The sequence below is a fragment of the Pollicipes pollicipes genome, unplaced genomic scaffold (assembly GCF_011947565.3).
Source record: "Pollicipes pollicipes isolate AB1234 unplaced genomic scaffold, Ppol_2.1 Scaffold_4219;HRSCAF=4965_pilon_pilon_pilon, whole genome shotgun sequence".
Lineage (NCBI taxonomy): Eukaryota > Metazoa > Arthropoda > Thecostraca > Pollicipedomorpha > Pollicipedidae > Pollicipes > Pollicipes pollicipes.
In genome coordinates, this window is record NW_023596448.1 from 4,583,106 (window position 1) to 4,603,426 (window position 20,321).

Here is a 20,321-nt window from a genome sequence, read left to right on the forward strand (position 1 = left end):
CCGCTCGCCCGCCCGCCCCTGTTTACGTCTCTGTCGGCTCCCGACCAAACAGGCGGGCCCGCGGCCGCCGCCTCCCCCAGCCGGCCATCACAACAGGGGCCGCCGCGTGGCGTCGAGCCGCGCCGCCCGGCCGTGCCAGCGCCGATGTCAAACTTGGCAGCGAGTACTCGGAGCAATCGGGTCTTACGCAAAATCGGGCCAAGGCTTCCGCGACGCGTGCCGTGAGGGGCGGGAGAAGGGGGGGGGGGGGCGTTGGACTGGAGCGGCCGGACGGTTACCGTGGGTCTGTGCGGTGCGGTACCGGACAAAGCCGTTCGGCCAGCATTGTTAGGCAATGCTGGCAGCCCCAGACACGTCAGCCCTGCAGGCGGTCGAGAGAAGCTGCACTCATGGCAACCACGGCGACGCCATCAACGTGCCTGTTTTTATCAGTTGTTTTTGTTTTACTTTGCGAGATTTTCCCCTGCTGTTCCCGCGGTCGTGTATTTCCGGAGGAAAGTCAACCACTTGGCGATCACATCTGACGGCTGATGGCGTTAATACCGGTTTGCGAGACACCAAAGCTCTGAACGTTTGGGCGCTCCTGCACTCAGCCAGCAGCCACCCCGTCTCTCAGCCTTCCTCCGCCGAGCCTGGACAGAGGAGCTTCGATTGCAGGCCAGCGTGTGGCCGGGGGCGTTGACAGTCAGTTGGCCGCTGCGTTAGGGAGCTAGACTGAACCAGGGCCAGGCCGCGCCATGGCGCTGCCCGACCCAGTAGCATCTCCTAGCAGCAACTGTCCAGTGAAGTGGAATTGGTCTGCCGAAATGATGGGTGGCAGGCGTATGTTCAAGAGGACTCGAGTCTCTGAGCTTTCCCTGAACAAAAACAACATACGGTCTTTATTTCTGGGAGTTGGACGGTGAGGGACGCCAGCGGAGCACGTGTGCGTGTGGCCAGGTGGTGAGGGGGCTGCCGGCCGGGGCCCAGCCGGCGGCCGGTGACCGATGGCGCCATGACGTGGCGCCGCCGGCCGGCCGCCTGAGGCGGGCTTCGCTCCACGCCCGGTCACAGATAGACGCCATCTCGGCTGTCAGGGCCGCGTAGGCCGCGGCCGTCGGTCACAGGCAGGCGGCGCGACTGGCCGCCGTTTTGACTTGCGAGCCTCTGATGACGACCGTCCCTTGCCAAGGCCACGACTGCTCGCCTCCGTGGCGTCACCGCTGCCAGTGGTAGCCGGCTGACCGCCCTGGTCACGTGACCGCCCTGGTAACGTGAGTGACCGCCCTGGTAACATGACCAACCTGGTGACGTGTCCGCCCTGGTGACGTGTCCGCCCTGGTGTCCGCCCTGGTGACGTGTCCGCCCTGGTGCCCCCCCCCCCCCTGTCCCGCCCTGGTGTCCGCCCTGGTGACGTGTCCGCCCTGGTGACGTGTCCGCCCTGGTGACGTCGGCGCCGACCGGCTGGCCGGCGGCGCGGCCGTGTCGACTGACGCCATACACGCACCTGGTTGTAGTATTGACTGGCGGCGCGACGCGGCGCACCGCCGCCAGACGTACTACGGCCGGTCGATTGTCAACTGAGTGGCCTGGCGCGTCGGCGAGAACGGGCCGACGCGGCGCGGCGCCGGCTCCATGATGCAAGGTCTCTTCGCAGAAGACCTGCGCTCCGGAGGTTTATTTTCCTGTGTTCAAGAGGCCCACGCTCAAAGGCCTACTTCAGGCCGCTCAGGAGGCCTCCTCTTTCAAAGGACCCTAGCTTAGGAAATATGGCCTTAAAAGGCCCAGTTTCAAGAATTTCACCATGAGGCCCATTTTCGATAGACTTTTTTCAAAAGGTCTTTTAGAATGCCCACGTTCAGAAGGCATTTTTTCACAATGTGCAATTTCAGACAATTTGTTTCAGAACACCTGCGTGTGGAAGGGCACATTGGGCCCACTTTCCAAAGGCCTACGCTCAGGCCTGCTCGCACTATTTGCGTGTTCAGAACACATACTTCCAGAAGCTATGGACTCAACAAACGGCCTGCTCGTGAAAGGGCTGCACTTTTGAACGCCCGCCTGTATAGGCGCGTGTTCAGAAGGCCCACTTGACGCGCTGCGGCGCAGGGGAACCTGGGCGACGCGTTCCCGCTAAGTTTTCCAGGCTTGTTGCGTTATGTCTATGACGTCCCTCGGACAGAAACGCCGTAGGGAGTATCGCTCCAATTTCTGACCTCGCAAGCTGGACAAAAGCAAGCCCTCCGAACACAGATGTTTGGAAATGAGGTTTCCTGAGCGGAGGGCTCGTGCCTGGGAGGCCCCCTAACGACGTGGTCTCTGGAAGCACTCATCTTTACACGAGCACGATGAAGCACAGTCTGAACAGTCTGAATGAAATACAGTCTGAAGCAGTCTGAACGGGGGTTCCTGAGATTGGCCTTCGGAAGAAAGGGTTTTTGAACGGGGGATTTTGAAAATGGGCCTAACACCTCCAGAGGTGTTATGTGGACGTATACCGTATGCAAATTGGCTTTCCGTAACCAGGCCTCCTGAGGATAAGCCGGGACAACTGAAAGTAGACGTTCCGAACACATATCTTCATAGGGTAGGTCATAGGCCTCCTGAAAGAATGCCCTCTGAAAAAAGACCAGAGACCTCGCGGGGAAAGGGGAGTCCAAAAGCAGGCTCCGTTGCGGTGGGAGCGATTTGGCAGTGCGCCCGAACAAGCCAGGTGAGGTGTGGGGCACGCGGCTCCGACGGCCGTCGCTGCTATCGACCTCTGAGCGGGCTGCCGAGCGCCTCAGAGGCCGGGAGTGGACTGCCGAGCGCCTCAGAGGCCGGGAGTGGACTGCAGAGCGCCTCGGAGGCCGGGAGTGGACTGCCAGGCGTCTTGGAGGCTGGGAGTGGACTGCAGAGCGCCTCGGAAGTCGGGAGTGCGCTGCAAGACACTCTGTCTGCTCGTTGCCGCTATATGGTGCGGACGGCCAGCGTGCGGTAATACCGGGATGCAGCACGCGGGCCGGGCGAGGACAGGAGTAAGGGCTGGGCGAGGACGGGAGTAAGGGCTGGGCGAGGACGGGAGTAAGGGCCGGGCGAGGACGGGAGTAAGGGCCGGGCGAGGACGGGAGTAAGGGCTGGGCGAGGACCGGGAGTAAGGGCTGGGCGAGGACGGGAGTAAGGGCCGGGCGAGGACGGGAGTAAGGGCTGGGCGAGGACGGGAGTAAGGGCTGGGCGAGGACGGGAGTAAGGGCTGGGCGAGGACGGGAGTAAGGGCTGGGCGAGGACGGGAGTAAGGGCTGGGCGAGACGGAGTAAGGGCTGGGCGAGGACAGTAGGGCTGGGCGAGGACGGGAGTAAGGGCTGGGCGAGGACAGGAGTAAGGGCTGGGCGAGGACGGGAGTAAGGGCTGGGCGAGGACGGGAGTAAGGGCTGGGCGAGGACGGGAGTAAGGGCTGGGCGAGGACAAGTAAGGGCTGGGCGAGGACGGGAGTAAGGGCTGGGCGAGGACGGGAGTAAGGGCTGGGCGAGGACAGGAGTAAGGGCTGGGCGAGGACGGGAGTAAGGGCTGGGCGAGGACGGAGTAAGGGCTGGGCGAGGACGGGAGTAAGGGCTGGGCGAGGACGGGAGTAAGGGCTGGGCGAGGACAGGAGTAAGGGCTGGGCGAGGACGGGAGTAAGGGCTGGGCGAGGACGGGAGTAAGGGCTGGGCGAGGACGGGAGTAAGGGCTGGGCGAGGACGGGAGTAAGGGCTGGGCGAGGACAGGAGTAAGGGCTGGGCGAGGACGGGAGTAATTCCCGGCGTCTGGTCAAGCGGCAGCAGGTCCGGATTGTGCCTGGCTCGAGCTCGCATTGCACTGGCCAGCGACTCGTTTTTGCTGATGTGGTTTGTCCAGTTTTATTTCGCCAAAGCGCAGCCTTTTTCGGCATGCGTGCACCACATCAGCCATCGGCTACTGCTGTTTCGGGACGATTTGTCGTCGCTTCAACGTTTGCTACGACGTCAGTGAATACGAACGGCGAGCGCTCCCTATCTTGTCTGCTGATGACTGCCGGCGCTTATCGCGTCACCTGCCGTATCGGGCGTCGGATGTCCGGGTCGCTGAGCCGTGCTCGAGCCGAGCGACCGTGCGCGGTCTGATATGTCACGTCTCGAGCTTCGAGAACGCCGCCTCCGGCCCGCTCGGCCGTGGAGAGGCAGCTCTGTGCTGGCTGGTGAGCCGACCCGTAGCGTAGGCAGCGAAATGTGCCGCGAGCCGGCGGACGGTGCGGCCGCGTTAGAGCGGCCCGGTTGGCTGTCGGCGGCCGTTACGCCGCGTTATCGGCCGGCGCCCGGCGTTAGAGAGCTATCGCGCGCCGCGGTATCCCGCCAGGCGCAGTGCTCCAGATCCGCTTCAAAACCGCAGGCAGCTCAGCCGGATGACGAAATAGGGCGGGCTTTGTTTTCATAAGTGTTTGAGTGTAACTTTCACCCCAGATTCTTTGCCAACGGGCTAAGTCCGTCCCACTTAGGTAACTTTGAACATGCGCATTAAATGGAATGCACACCTGATTTCAGGCGTTTCCTTTTCTAAGATCGATGAGATGGGTGGAGGGGGGGGGGGGGGGAGCAGGAGGTCTGAACTATTGAAGTTAACTGAAGTTGACTTTCGTCCCCTTACCTACCCTTAAATTTGATTTTTCCCGGGATTTTGGACACTGATTTACGTCCTTGCTATGAAAAGGTCGATTTCAAAAGTATTTGGTCCGTTCCAAAATTGTCTTGTCGTTAAGGAATGGCTTCTCATGTGAAGCCAGTGTGATGGTGGTAATGCAGATGTGTGATGAGGCTATTGATAGGGTGTGTTTAGGACCTAGTGCATTAGTAGTTCAGACTTGCTGCGTTTCATTTGCCCATTATCCCTTTTGCTCATGTGCATTGGGTGATGGGAAGAGCTTAGGAAAGCAGTGAGGGTTCAAGTCATCATTGGGGCTTAGGGCCCCCTTCTCGATAGTATATAGAAAGTATACGATATATATATATATATATATATATATATACATTTATACATCTCGATATATAGATGTAGTATATATAAAAGTGACACTCCTGCCTGATTGATAAAAGGAACGATTTGAAGCCGGCGCGATGGCCCCGTGTCTTTTAACTCGTTTTTTATGGAATTGACCTAACCTAAACCCGATCATCTAGTTTCTACTTAACGTTATCACACGGTTGATCACTAATCGCGTGTTGGAAGAGGTCAAATAACGTGCTCACCATCTGCTGGTTAATGGTTTCAGGCTATTGCCTGCTGGCTACTGGCTTGTTCAGACCGTGGGCTATTTTCGAGGCGTGACCTTGTGTGATCTCGGTCTTGAATTGCTTACGTCACCATTGTCATGTTGGGTTCGTGATGTGACAATTGGTGTCGGCCAGGCTGACTGAAATGTCAGCCAGCAATATTTTTTATCTGGTGTGATCCTGACCGTGATCTATCTTAGCAAAGCTCATGCGTGTTGATAGCGTTGATTGTGTTACTACATCAGCTTCTCAGAGACATTAAGTCACAACGTTGACCTGCAAGTCATTCAGAGAAGGCCTCGCGGAATGAATATTTTCCATATTTTCGGCGTGTAGTCATTTGAAGGCGACATCATTCTCAGTGATATGGTCACTCAGTATTGGGAAACTAAGGCTACCTGTTGAGTTGTAGAAAGGTTTCAGACTCATTTTGCCCGAGTTCCGTTATGATTGTGTGCTTCAGGCTTTGCCTGCGTACGGCCAGAGAGGACGCCAGCGCCACTCACACGCTGGCGCAGGGTAGTTAACACAAGCTCACCCGGTGGTCGAGGGTTGGCTAGGACTGATGTAAAATGTGGGGTGTGACGCACAATTGTCCGATGCCCAAGCAACACCGGATATGATTGGATGGGTTTTGCCTCTTCGCTCCCCAAATGAATGGTAAGTTTTAGTCGTCCTTTTCTTAAGGGAAGCCATGTAAAGTCGCTCATTGTTTAGCCCCGGACAACCCGTTCCATGCAGATCTGGAACCTTCAGTTCCGGACTACTGTGGTGTGATATTAGTCCTTAGGCGTAGCGAATCCCACGCTATGCCTATGTCGTTGGTATCTCGGCGATCGAGGTACTTACTGCCATGCTGACGGGAATGTTCTGTGTTTCAAGATCAAAGCTAGCGTCAGATATGCCGAAATAAGGTCACTTAAAACTGTTGATGTACTTTAAGCGGAAAGACTACTCTAGACCACGCAATATCTCTATGTAGCGAATGTATTTCTCAATACGTCACTTTTTATTGCGTCATGGAGCGTTTGATGTTGAGGTGCTGCCAAATTGTCCGTGCGAAATTAGCATCCTAACACTCATTTGTAGTACGGAGTCTCCAAAGAGGTGGCCGCGGCGATGCCAGAGGTGTTTGCTAAACCAGATATCGTTATTTGCTCGTGTTTTAGCCCCTTCTCGTGATGTTCCTGCGTACTTACCCGTAAGTTTAAGGTGTTGAGTTGTATTCACGTGCTCGGTTTTGGCGCTTTTCTGAAGTTGGTTTACTACAGGTATCCGTAACTGTAAGATGTTGACTGGTAGTAAAACATTCACTTATGTCATTCTCAGTTATTCAATTACAAGTCATATTTCTGTAACAACTAGGGAGGGTGTCCAACTTCTTGTACCTTGTAGCAATAAACGTTATTTGTGATTGAAACTTGCACAGCCTGCACAGTATTATTGAGAGCCAGTTGCGTCCGTCATGTCTTGAAATCGTACTCACGAACGTCAGATGTGAGAAACCCGTCTATCTCATTCTCTGTGGTCTTGAACGCCGCGTGGCCAATGGGGCGGCAGGATGGGAATGACATGCTATGACATCAGGCCCAAAGAACGTTGAAATAGTGGCACGATACAGTCGGCACATCTTAACGGGCGTGCAGCTCAAAAACTAGTGGGTTTTAGGTTTTACGGAGGGCAGGGTTGTAAACTGCAACGAATTATCTTCAAAATGGTTAGTGCAGTTAAACCCCCATGCAAATGAGGAGCACTCGCTTTAATCCAGACAACTGACCACGCCTGTCCGGAGACATTATCGAACGTCGCGTGAATGATTAATTTCAGCGGCATACATTACTACAAAGTCACAGTGTGGGGAAAAGCCACCACCGTTGAATGCGGCGCCAATTGCACGCATCGTATCGTGCCCACAGTTTTGTAGATAGAGGATTGAACGTTTCAGTGCAGCACGGTTTTGAAGTGGATGTGGCCGCCTGTGCGATGGCGCGCAGCCGGCGAGCGACGTCCTGCGGCGGCGGCCGGGAGCTGGGCTCGGTGTGGGACTCAGCGCAGCAGGCTCGCGGCTGCAGCCTATAGCTGGGCTCGGCATGGGACTCAGCGCATGCGGCAGCGGCCGAGAGCTGGGCTCGACGTGGGACTCAGCGCGTGCGGCAGCGGCCGAGAGCTGGGCTTGGCGTGGGACTCAGTGCGGCAGGCTCGCGGCAGCGGCCGAGAGCTGGGCTTGGCGTGGGACTCAGCGCGGCAGGCACCCAGATATCTTCCCACATTTCAAGCAAAGCGAAAGCGAAAGGTAGCACAGTGCACCTTTTATCGAGCGAGAGGTAACGCGGTCTTTCGTTGGCCATGTATGCTCCCATTATATGTGATCGAAATATATGGCCGGCCCAGCGGCTGGGTATAGGAAGCTGGAGTGTCATGCATCTGAGGTGTTCAGGCTCGCGGCCGTGGACCCGTACCATTTTGCCGTGAGATGTCAGCCAGGAGGCCGCGTCCCCGGGCGCTGGCGGCCGTTTGCCACGAGAACTGCGTGAAAGTTGGCGTCCGGGGCCGGCGGCTGCAGGTGGCAGGGCGTGCGCGGCTCCCACGGTCGGCAGCGTAACGGGCGGAGGCCAGCGGGCCGCGTCCCGCCCGCCTGCCGACCCGACCCGACCCGACCCGACCCGACCGACCCGAGCAGAAAGTTAGACGGACGGCTAGCCGGAAACTGGATCGGCTGGTGTATGGCGTGGCCCACGGGCGATGCGTCCGCTCGTGGTTGGTGGCACTAAGTCACGCTCATGTCATGTCGGCATACCACTGTGGAGCACTACCATGTAGCTCTGAGATGGGCCATGGCGGGCGCGTTTGCACGTGGCGTTCCATTAGGCCATTAAGTGAAAGCGGCAGACGCCTTGCTCATGTACGACTGACCGAGATATTGCTGGTAACGGAACTAACCTAACGAAACTTTTCAAAAGCTGATCTCATAGTGATCTCTTTTCGGAGAGTGTTCTCCCTTAGTGATCTCCTTAAACGGCTGGGTGAAGCTTGCCATGGTACCATCTTGCCGAGCGTTCGCCGACATGCGGCGTGGCAGCGGTCGCGCGCGCGCGCCGGCCCGCGCCGCGTGGACGCCGCCCGCGCCACTCAGCGGTGTTTTTCTGCCGCACGCCGCCGCCGGCCGTGCCGCACCGATCCCCGACGAGTGGCCGCTCCCCCTGGCGGCCGCCGCGCGGTCCGTTGCGTCACTGGTGACGCCCGGCCGATCCCCTCGGAAGCATGGCGCGTGAGTCAGCTGCCGCCCTTGGTTGCCTTTCTATACCAGCTGGCGGCGGGGCGAGCGCGCGCCGCCGGCAGTCCGCTCCGTTGCGTGTGGCGCCTGGAGGACGCGCCGCGGCAACTGGCGGCCGGCGGGCGGCCGCCGGGAGGGGGCTCGCACCCGGCCGCTCGGCTCAGCATGGCTCGGCTCGGCTCGGCTCGGCGCGACGCGACGCTGCATGGCCTGCTCCGGCTACCAGACTGGCTTTCGCTGGAAATTCGTGACCATTGCCGTTCAATAAGGCACAAAGTCGAGTGCGTCGTCCTATGTCTTAGGGGCGCCATGAGGTCCGCTCGGAGTGGTGAAGTCTGTGAAAGTCTCGTAGGGCGCGAGTTGGCTCCACGGAGGGATTTATGCCATCAGTGCCTTGTGATAAATGTCTCGCTTTATCACAAGTAGCATGCTCTACGTTCCGACGCGAGCCACCTAACTGGTTCTTTGCTCAACTGGCGTGCCGATTTGAATGGCCGCTGTAGGTACTGAAGGGTCTGCGCCCTGGCTTCGCGCTGCAGTTTGAGTCAATGCGTAAATTGTGCCACTCAGTTCCGTGCATGACGATTTTAGAATTTTAGTTTTGATGCATTTCTCCGTGGAGGGAACAGTGGTCTGCCACACAATGGTAAATGCTAGCATTTCCTTGTCCAAATCTGAAGAACTTCTAGGTTGTTCCTATGCGCTGTAGGTTAAATCATGGGCTCTAAACGCGTTTTTATCCATTTGCCCTTTCATCAGCGCCCGCGCCTTTGCAAGCTTTGGACTTGCTTATGCGCGTCACCCTCGTCAAAAAAGCGCAGTTTGTTGCGACAAATGTTGATTGGTTTTTGTCGGTTCAAGAACGTACTTCTCGATACCTTAAACGTACTACGATTACTTCTCGGTGTCCAGAATGGCGGATGTTTTGCGCCTTTGCCGGAATTTCCACGAAAAAGTGCTGTGAGGCCTGCACAGGAAGCGGAGCTCTGGTTCCGTGATCCAGACCCTGTGACCAGTTTCCTTGAGAGTGCCGTGCCTCCCTTCCCCCATGGGACGCGGACGGTTGTCTGGTTTCCATTCGCTGAGCGGCTGCGACATACGGCCGCTGCAGGTCTGCTGTTTTCTTACCAAGCCGGCGGCCGGCGAGTCGACCGTGACGGAGCGTGGGAAAAAGGCGGCAGGTTTGTCCGTGTCCTTGCCGGTGTCCCAGTGCGCCGTCCATTGTGAGCGGGAGCCGGCGGCCGGCCGGCGCCGGACCGTGACGTCACTTAGAGCCCTGGTGACGGCGCCCACCTGACCGGCGCCCAGCCAGCCCCGCCCCGCTCCGCCGACCCGGTCTCCACTCACCACCGGTCTCGCGCAGGTCATGCGGGGCTGGCTGGAGATAAATAATTTGAATCGTTTGGTGGGCTTTGCTGTTGTCGTGTTCTGGCACGAACCCGGTCTTACGCCCGGAAGCGCTTTTACCGAGTCAATGTCAACCCGGGGATTTACTTTTTAGGTTTGTGGTCAGGCAAGGTCTGGTGCATTGATGCCTTTTTTCAGTATCGGTTGCATGCCATCATGTATGTATGTGTCATGTCATCATGTCATGTCATGTATTAGTCATGTCATCATGTTTATCATCCCAATAAATGCCAACGATCGGGAGCTAAAGGGCAAATGTTATCCCACTCACGCCCTCAAATGCTTTGGCGCATGTAACGAAGCAGGTTATGTCCCACGTGGGTCGTAAGAAACTCTGATCCTGACTTGTGGCACGTCATCCGCGTCTCATCTACGCTACTCCTGACATATTGCTATTGTCGGTGGCTGGTTGTTATCGCGGGGAATTTTGCTGGGAGCCAACGCACCGTGTCGAGTTTGACTGCTGCCGCCATCAAGCTAACGCAGGTGTTTCTCCCACTTCAGATCACACGCATCGAGTACACGCATTCGCGGAATCTGATCCACCGCGATGTCAAGCCCGACAACTTCCTCATGGGCCTGGGCAAGAAGGGCAACCTGGTCTACATCATCGACTTCGGCCTGGCAAAGCGGTTTATCAACGAGAGGACCCACATCCACATTCCGTACAGAGAGGACAAGAACTTGACAGGAACGGCACGCTACGCCTCCCTCAACACTCACATCGGCATCGGTTAGTTGCCACTTGCCTCAGGCCCGGGTGGACTTGCGTGAGACTGAAAATAAACCGCCTGGTGTCATTGAAGACCTCTGGCGGAAAAGTTTCCTCGCAGTGCGCTTGGCTGTGTAGATGAAAAGTGGTCAGCACTCATTGAAAACAATTCTGGGGCCGGAAAACATTGGCCGCGCAAGATGTCATGTAGTGCAGGGTATGACGATCGTAAGGCGGGGATTTCATTGAAATTTGCCGAAAAACAGATGGGGAAGGTAAGTTGGATTATGTATGCAAAGCTTCCGAAATGTTATGTTTCGCTTATGTACAGGTGTTTTTCAGTAAGCAGCAGTGTGCTTAATTCTCCCCACCGGTGGCGAATTCAGACGTTAAAACGGTAATATATATCCCCTCTTTAATATCTGGCAAACCAGTTGTATCACGTATGCCACATCGTTGTGAGGATATCCACTGAAGACTGTCCGTGTTTCCTGCAGAGCAAAGTCGAAGGGACGACATGGAGTCACTGGGCTACGTGCTCATGTACTTCAACCGAGGCTCGCTGCCGTGGCAGGGCCTCAAGGCCAACACCAAGCGGCAAAAGTACGAGAAAATCAGCGAAAAGAAACTCACCGTGCCCATCGAAGAGCTCTGCAAGGGGTTCCCAGGTACGGCGGTTGTAGTCCAGCTGTAGGAAGAGAACCTCGCGGGCGTCAGGGTGTCTAATTTCTGTAATTATTCTATTCATTGTGCCCGATTTGCTCCAGTTGCGGGTCGATGCAAGGACTGCCACTCGTTGGTTAAAAGCTTGGGTAGAAGAATGGCTAGAAGTGGTTCAGAGTGACTACACGTGGCACCTGTGTCGTTCAGGCAATCGAGTCGTTTGTGACCTGTTCTAGCTCTGTAAAGACAGATCGGTCTCGTGTGCATGCCGTTCCAGTCCCGTCATACGAGGAGTTGGAGTTACGCTCAAAGTTGTGGCGTTATTGATTTACCTTTCAACGCTACATTATATCGTGACTGTTATCCACCTGTGCCAGAAGGTTTGACACGAATGCAATGCCCCTGCTTGGTGTTTGGCGCTATAACCGTCGATTTCCTTTGAACCTTGTTTTGCACCAGACTGGGTTTGTTCTCGGAATACGTGACGGGATGTATTAAACTTTGTGCTATCCTTGTTAGCATAAAACTTTTTTTCCCATAGTTTTTTGTGGGGTCAGGGTTGAATGGGATATAATCGTTTTGGTTGCAATTAAAAAGTTACGACAGGACAGTCCGCTCCAAGTCTGCGAAAAGGTGTTGTCAAAATCGGACATCAAATGCATCCTTCATCTACAAGTTGCGGCATAACATTTAAGCTGGATCTGGAGGGAAGCTAGGCTGGCGCATGCTGACGTCTCGTCGGATTTGTGCCGGTACAGTAACCTGAGTGACGGGGCTCCAGGTGGCGCCGTTCCTGGCAGTGTGAGCGGAGGCCAGAACGTGGACAGGGCCCGCCCGCACCGCCAGCGTTTGCGTTGGTCATGTGACAGGCTCCATGCTGGACTGTAGAGGACGTCGTGCGGTGCACCGGTGTTGGACCATACACTGTTTCAAAGTTGCAGCGGGGTATGCACGTTGTGCACCTTCCCTTTCTGTCCGACACCTGGTGACCTGGTCACGCTCACCGATCACGTCCGCCCGTCTGACCTGTGACGGCCCGCCGCCCTTTCTGTCTGACACCTGGTGACCCGGTCACGCCCACCGATCACGTCCGCCCGTCTGACCTGTGACGGCCCGCCGCCGCTGCCGCAGGAGAGTTCACCGCCTACCTGAGTGCTGTCGTGCCTGTCTTTCGACGCCGGCCGGACTACTCGTTCCTGCGCCAGCTCTTCCGCACCGTGTTCCACCGGGAGGCTTCCCTACGACTACGTCTTCGACTGGAACTGCTCAAATTTGTGAGTATAGCGCATTTATCGTGTCAATTTTTGTCGTGCTGTATGCCGTTTTTCACCAAGACCGTTGGGATTTTCTAGAGACAGCATACATCAGCGTTTCACGCGATGTTTTTTTGTGCCTCTCAGCGTCTCAGTCGACGTGGCTATAATACTATTGAGTATTCTTGGTCGCCTGCTGCCCATTTCAGCCAAAACCAAATTGGAGCGTTTTTTTGAGCTGCATAAGCCGTCGTTTAAGCATACAGGGTACAGCCGTCGGATCCGTTCGCTGCCGCGGCGGTGCTGTCCTAAACACAGCGCTGTGCTGTGGCTGTTTGGGCCGCGCAGCAGTCGTTCTGTGGCGATGGCCTGGGTGGCCGCTGTGCGCGGCTGTGTGGCCGCGCAGCAGTCGTTCTGTGGCGATGGCCTGGGTGGCCGCTGTGCTGTGGTTGCGGAGTCGGTGCGCCGGGCCGTCCTTGAGCTGGGCGTTGGTCGGTGTGGACAGGGCGGCTCGAAAAGACCGAGAGTGAGGAGCGCGACCGGCGCCACCGAGCGGCCACGCCGGCGCGGGCACCGCTGGCCGGCGCGTCGCCGGCGCCCGCACCAGCCGCCCGGGGTGAGTCCGCCGCCGCCGCTTGCCTCCGCCCCGCCGATCCGCTCCTCTCGTCCGCCGCTCCACTGACCGCCCTCCGCCCGAACACCGCCCGAAAACTGCCCGAACACCGCCCGAACACGGCCCGAACATCCGGGCTGAGCCGCCGACTCGAGCTACCGACGCGAGCTGCCGACTCGGGCCGCCGCCGCACACTGGTGGCGAGAGAGAACGGAGGAGAACCAAAGACGGACTCATTAGAGAAGGAGTGGGGTGCCGCCGTGAGCGCCGCCCACCCAGCCGCACATCTGCCACGGGCCGCTTTTACCGCCCGCTAATCGATGTAACCGTAAATCGCCGATGCTGCGACTGGTGACACATGGTCTGAAAATACAAATCAACCACGTATACCTCTGTTCTTTTCCTGCTGTCCTGTCATGCCTTCCGTAGGCTACCCGCGCCTCCCTAAATGCTGGTTTTGCCCCCAAACGAAGGGCTTGATTCTCGTGACATGCCCCACCTGTTTCGACTCGTGGATCGTGCTGTGCGTGGTCCGAGGCCTCTCGAGTGCGCGCTGTAAAGTGCACCGCTCACCTCCGCTCCCCTCGGGCGATCTCGGCCCTGGACGGCCGGGCATCTGGTGCCGCTCTGGAGGACTGGCCACGTCAGCACTCTGCCAGCCGTCGCGCGTGCTGATACTGTCCCCTGGCCGTGTCAACACCTGGGGCGCCTGGCGCCCGCCCGCCCCGGACGGCCCCAGCTCCGGACCCGTCCGGGTGGTCTCCTTGCACCTGACGCCTGTTCTGTCCGTGGCGCCACGCCCGCCCCGGACGGCCCCAGCTCCGGACCCCGTCCGGGTGGTCTCCTTGCACCTGACGCCTGTACTGTCCGTGACGCCTGCCCGCTCCTGGCGGCCCCATCATCCGTCCTGCCGCCGACGGCCCCAGCTCCGGACTCCGTCCCTGTGGTCTCCTCGGACTTGACGCCTGGTACTGTCCGTGACGCCTGCCCGCGTCCTGGCGGTCCATCCGTCCCTGCCGCGACGCTCCCGAGCGGCCCCGCGTCGCCGAGCCGGGCCGGCCGTGTAGCGGCCGCGCCGCGGAGGACCAGCGGCGCTCCTGACGGCTGAGGGCCGCTGGCGAGCCGACCGACCGGCCGCGGCGTCTGCGTGAGTACCGGCGCCGCCGCCCGCCCCGCTGTCGCCCACTAACGCGCGACGAGCCCGGCCAGGCCCGCGTCCGTCGGCCACGCACGCGCGCGCGCGCGCCGCGGACGTCCCCGCGCGCCGCGCCGTGGACGTCCCCGCGCGCCGCGCCGCGGGCGTCCCAGCGCGCCGCGCCGCGGGCGTCCCAGCGCGCCGCGCCGTGGGCGTCCCCGCGCGCCGCGCCGTGGACGTCCCCGCGCGCCGCGCCGTGGGCGTCCCTGCGCGCCGCGCCGTGGGCGTCCCCGCGCCGCGCCGTGGACGTCCCCGCGCGCCGCGCCGCGGCGTCCCCGCGCGCCGCGCCGTGGGCGTCCCCGCGCGCCGCGCCGTGGACGTCCCCGCGCGCCGCGCCGTGGGCGTCCCCGCGCCCACAGCTGTGTGCGGGACTGCCGTGGCCGGACATGCAACCGAACGCATTCTCCGGGTGGAAACTTTGTTTTGCTGCATTATCGCAATCTAGATGCAGATTGAAATATGTTGTATCGTAAGACAGCGTGGGTATTACCCATCTGCGCAGAACTTGATATCATGCAAGCCTCATGAGAAATGCATGTATGTGCGGGAATTTCGTATGCTGAAATCTTTCTTTACGTTACGTTTGTTGCTGTTCAAATGACAACTCTTGGCAATGCGTTTGGATACCTACGTTTTTTATTACGTTTTTATATGCAAAATAACTTTGTGAGCCATTTGCAGTTGCATTTTACAGGCCTTCCTACCGTATGGTAGCGCAGACTTATAGCCAAACGATTGATTAGAATATATATATATAATATATATGCAATATATACTCGGTAGGCTGTTTTTGACTGCTCAACCACGGTTCAGAGCAGATTTTACTTGCAGAATGAGCCTCGAGACTTAGAGAAATATACTCAAACCTGAAGATGGCAGACTGAAAGAACGGGTTCCACAGCTGCGGCGAAGTCTCGCGCAGTCGTTGGGCCTGGTTTGGCACCCCTCCTGGGTGGAGCCCTGGTGACGACGCCGCTGATAAACCGTACCGTATCAGAACATATCCTCGCGCACGATAAGCCCATCGTGCTCGAAGTCACCGTTTTGCTGAAGGGGCATGCATTTGGTGCACAGGGTGATATTCTAATGCCTCTTCTTTTGATGAAGGGGCGTGCATTTGCCGCACAAGGTTATGTGCTAAGGTCCCTTCCTCAGTCCAGCTATCGCACCACCCGGATTTTCCGGAGCAGGACAGTTTGATGCCAGATTTGTGAAGCGCGGAATGTCGATGTACCATGACGAGCGGCATAAATGTCATTTCGGTGTGCGACCGTAATGGCTATATTTATTGGCTTTATCGGCTATTTTATAATTATATGGTGTGATCATCTATACACCGTCACGGCTTGGTAGAAATACTTTAAGTGTGTCAGCATAAATTTGGTTACCAACCGATGCATATGTGTTTAAGTGCACACGGAATCAGCAGTACGCACACACGCGATAACTTCGGAGATTGCCTGGGGAAGAATAACGTGCACATAGTCCATATATAAATTTTGCCATACAAAGTGTTCGTGAGCAGTTTTGCACAGTGGCATTTTGACATCAGAAATGTTTGTGTAAGGGAGTGAAAATGTGATGCGGAGCTTGCGCGCGAAGGAATGCGGCACACCGTCCCGTTGTGAGGGCCGAGCTGCGCGTCATCTAATGCCTTTTTGACACATCGCTGGCTGGTACGGCGCTGATTGGTGCACTGGATTTCGTGACTAGCCAGTGTCGGACTTTGGCCTCTCACTTTGATCGTGTTTTTGTTGTTTTTGTTTTTGTTTTTTGCGTGCGCGCATAATCGGCCACGGTTTTGTAGTTGCAAGAAAAATAGGACGAATTTGAATTCAGTTTGAATTCTTTTTACGATGGTAATGTTTTTATTTACATTATGTTACTTCGTCTTTCAGCGATATTATCACACGGCTTGAGAATGCCACGGCTTGCATTGCTATACTGTTGGAGAGTTAGAGGCAACTTCAGGGACGCGAAGTATACAGACGGCGACCAGGCTAGGCGCTTTAATATTCGCTTAACATGTCTTGAGCTTCGTGTAGGATCTGTGCTTACGTTGATCTGAAGCATGATGGCGGCCTCCTGTGCCTATTTGGTGCTGCTGGATGTACGTCACCATCACTGAAATGGAAGTGACATAATAAAACGGACGCGTGGCAATGCTTACACTCTGGCATAGTACCGTGGCGTCATTTCCAAGCACCCTAGCGCGTCGCGCTCTGCCCTGACTGAATGCTGCCGCTGCGGTATGAGTTCGGCCACTGACTCGTGCTGTATGGACAGCGGCGGCTTTAGGCGCTAGCAACCTATCCTTGTGTAGAACGTGCTTGGAAAGGGTGTTTTGGACCAGACGACGTTTCTGTGTTGACCATGACTGGAACAGGCAGAGGTCTGTTTGTGTCTCCGTAGTTCGTCGCTCTGCTCACTTGTCACATGCGTCAATGACCTTCTCCAAGCGTGTATGGTCTGTGCGCCGTCCCGTGGGGTGCCAGGCGGCGGGTACGCCGCCGTCTGCACTCACCGAGAGGCGCGGCAGTGCCCTGCTGTTCATGATCGACCGCCACCCGACTTGACCCGCCCGGACCCACCCTGACCTGACCCCGCCGGTGGCCAGGCGCCGCCAGGGGGCCAGCTGGCGGGGCGTGCGACGGTGCGGGCCGCCCAGCGGTGGCGCCGAGGCCGACTCGCGGCGCGTCTACCCTGCGCGGTCACCGCACGGCGGCCGGCGCGGGCCGGCGGTCACCGGCGCCGGCGGCGGCGGCGGCGGCGGCGGCGCCCAGCACACGCTCAGCACCGTGCCCCAACCTGTCCACCATCCGATCTCACGTACGGCAGGGCTGCCAGGTGAGTCCGGGAGGAGGAGCCGGCGCCGGTCCGTCATACCGGCCACACCGCTGAGCTTGGTGTCCCGGCACTTGTCAGGCCCCTCACGGTCAGGGTCGGGCAATTTTTGAGCCAGAAGCAGCAGCTGGACGCAAAGAGCAGGCAGGCGGGCGGTGAAAAGGCTAAGTGCAGGGAAGCAGTAGGTCCACGACAGGAAGTTGAGAGATTGTGATAATGAAGGGTTTCCTAGTGCCGACGCTGCCGGTGTAGTTCAGCTTGTTATACAGCCCAGGAGCGCTCGGTATGGGAAGGTGAGGGTGCAGATTAACATTTTATCGGTGCTTGAGAGGTTTTCTCAAGCACCGTAAAATGATTTGTTCTCAAGCCAGATTTTTCAGTCAATGTCGTGCAACGCTGAGGGACTTTTATATCTTTTTGTCCGATCAGGATTGCCCGAGCGTGTCGGGGGTTATTTTGTACCTTGAAACGCGCATCGGACGGTTACGTTTTTTGGAACTTCGTGGCCAGTCGTAAGCAAACTAGGATCAAAACCACATTCTTAACGCTGGTAAAGATGCGAGGCGCTTCAGAACTGCGAGTGAAGGTTAGCGGCCCGAGCGAGCGCGCGTAGCACTGATTGTCTCCGGTGGGAGGTGCTCCCACACGCGTGACGTGATCAGCTGACGCGACGGGCCGGTCAGCTCGAGCAGTTGGTCTGTTTCAAGGGGGGATGGTGGGGTGTCTCCATCCACAGCTTCAAGTGACTCCAGGCGTGTCTGCGATCTTCAGTCATGAAGCCTGAAGTGTGAATAGCGTGTTAGATGTCACATGCGTGCTGGCTACACTTTTCCCCCGTGATTTCGGTAGCCGTTCACATGTCGGAAAGCATGCATGTGTGCCGGCTTCTGATACGCTCCTCGTGTACGTTTTCAGCTCGACGTGAAGAAGTAGTACAAGTGTTGCCGGCGACGAGCAATGGCCGAGGTCGTCCGGCCCAGCCGATGCCCGCATACATATAGACTAGTGCTGCCCCCGACTCGGGCCGGACACAACACCTCAGCTTTGCCCGCCGCCGCCGGGTGTCGGGCGGCGCACGTGCACTAACCGGCGAGGCGGTCACGTACTTGGTGCAGTGTTTATAATCGTGATACGTGGACTTTGTACTGACGGTGAACCAGCGCTTGCTATTGATACCACGTGGTCTCGGCTGTCGGTCAGCGCCCATCCCACTGGGGTGTTGGCCGGCGGGGCGGGGGCCCAGCGGCGCCGGGCGGCCCGGCCGCGCGGCCGCGGCAGGCCACGCGCCGCCGCCGGGCCGCAGCCGCCAGCGCTTCTGTCCGCCGCCGGCGAGCGGGCCGGCACGAGCGGTCTTCACCATTGTTACCGCGGCGCGATAGTTGTTTTGCGTTTCCGGGTGTGTCAAATCGAGCTGCGCGGGAGGACCGGCTGATGTGTGCGCGTGTGTGGGCGTGGTGTGCGGATTTGCCAGCTGTTTGCCGACATACGCGGGGCTGGTGGAACAGAGGCACGTGATAATGATTTGTCCGCATGAAATTGTGAACTGATCTTCCGCATCTTCTCTTTTAATTGGTAAAATTGCGAATCTTTGTCCTGCGAATTTACGTTTCCCGCTGCGATTATATCGACGGTGTTTGATGTCTGAACGCGTACCTATCCTGAAAGCGCGCATGCGCTGGAGACACGCTGTCGTTGATACGCGAGATCCTACAAATGTAGGCCTTTGCATGTCGTGTGTCGCCCAAAGATCCTCAGCATTTGTTCAGATTGCCTTCGCTATGTCCGGGTTACTTTTGGCTCACGCTGACGGGCTAGGTGCAGTTTCATGCATGAATGCATAAGCTCTTAAACTGTCTCCCCACATCATAAACCACGTGGAAAGTGGCTTTCCATAACAACACGCAAGCCACTCCACACCCCATTTCACTGGAGCGATGTCCTGAAGGGGCGCCATTGCCCACGTCCTCGCCTGTGGCGTGGGTGGCATCAGTGGGAGCGGCGCGGCGCCGAGCTCCGGCTCCGGCTCCGGCTCCGGCTCCGGCTCCGGCTCCGGCTCCGGCTCCGGCCCCGGCCCCGGCCCCGGCTCCGGCTCCGGCCCCGGCCCCGGCTCCGGCTCCGGCTCCGGCTCCGGCTCCGGCCCCGGCCCCGGCTCCGGCTTCGGCTCCGGCTCCGGCGCAGACCACGCCCCCCGGTCTTTGCCCTGGGGCCGGGCGGGTCGGCCACCTCTGAGTGATGTCTGAGTGGTGGGCGTGCGCTGAGCGTTTTTACGATGACACCGCTCCTGTGAGTCGGGCCTTTGTTTTAGTGATCTGATTTCCGAACGGATGATGGGCGCGGCGCCAGCGAGAGCGGGTTTGAGGGAGAGCTGGCCGACGGGCCCTGCCGGTGCATTCATGTATCTGTCGTTTGACCGTCGCGCGTCGCCGGTCCTGGGTGGGGACGCGGTGAGCTGCTGCCTAATAACTAATGTCGGCAAGTGGAGGCGCCACTGCCCGCCGCGACTGGGCGGCGCCGTTGCCAGGCGACTCAGAACGCGTCTTTTCTGCTACTGCGCGCTGCGGCGGCGGGTTGCGGGGCGCCTCTCGTGTCTTTGTTCTGGGAGCGACCGTCTGCGGGCCGCCTCAACCCAGTCGGCTGACGGCCCAACGCGCGTCCAAGTCTGATAGGTGGTCGTCAATGTGGAATGTGTCAAAGACCGTACCTATTGATATATGTTCATTTTGTAAACCGTAGGGTGAACATATGTGTTCATACCAATCCACAATACATGTAACACATCCAACGTCGCCGGCTGTGAATAGAATGGAGGCCGCAGCTGCGATAGGTGTGGTTCCTTTGATGTCAGCGGAGACCTCTTTCTCTCCAGCGAGTGACCAGCGTTATCCCAGCGCGGGTGTATGGCGAGCGCTGCGTCCTAGAGCCATTGCATTGCTTCCCATTGACCTCAGCACGAGCCCCTACAGCCTGTAAAATACCCCCTACAGCCCTTCAGTCCCTACAGCCTGGGAGATTCTTATCCCTTCAGTTTCTCTGGGAATCACGACAGGTGTGGAACGAACGAGATTACGGTCGACTTCTTTCTTCCGGATTTACGAGTCATCGGAAGATGGTAACATTTGG

The 20,321-nt window shown here is 57.9% G+C and overlaps 1 protein-coding gene across 1 annotated transcript in view; it reads left to right on the top strand.

The window, feature by feature from the left end:
• LOC119095696 (casein kinase I-like) overlaps positions 1-12,574 on the top strand; it is a 32,482-nt gene extending 19,908 nt beyond the window's left edge. Inside the window, 4 exon segments of the mRNA XM_037218552.1 lie at positions 10,426-10,654; positions 11,131-11,301; positions 12,428-12,527; positions 12,529-12,574. Coding sequence (XP_037074447.1) covers positions 10,426-10,654; positions 11,131-11,301; positions 12,428-12,527; positions 12,529-12,574 — 546 coding nt within the window.
• The last annotated feature ends 7,747 nt before the right edge of the window (positions 12,575-20,321 follow it).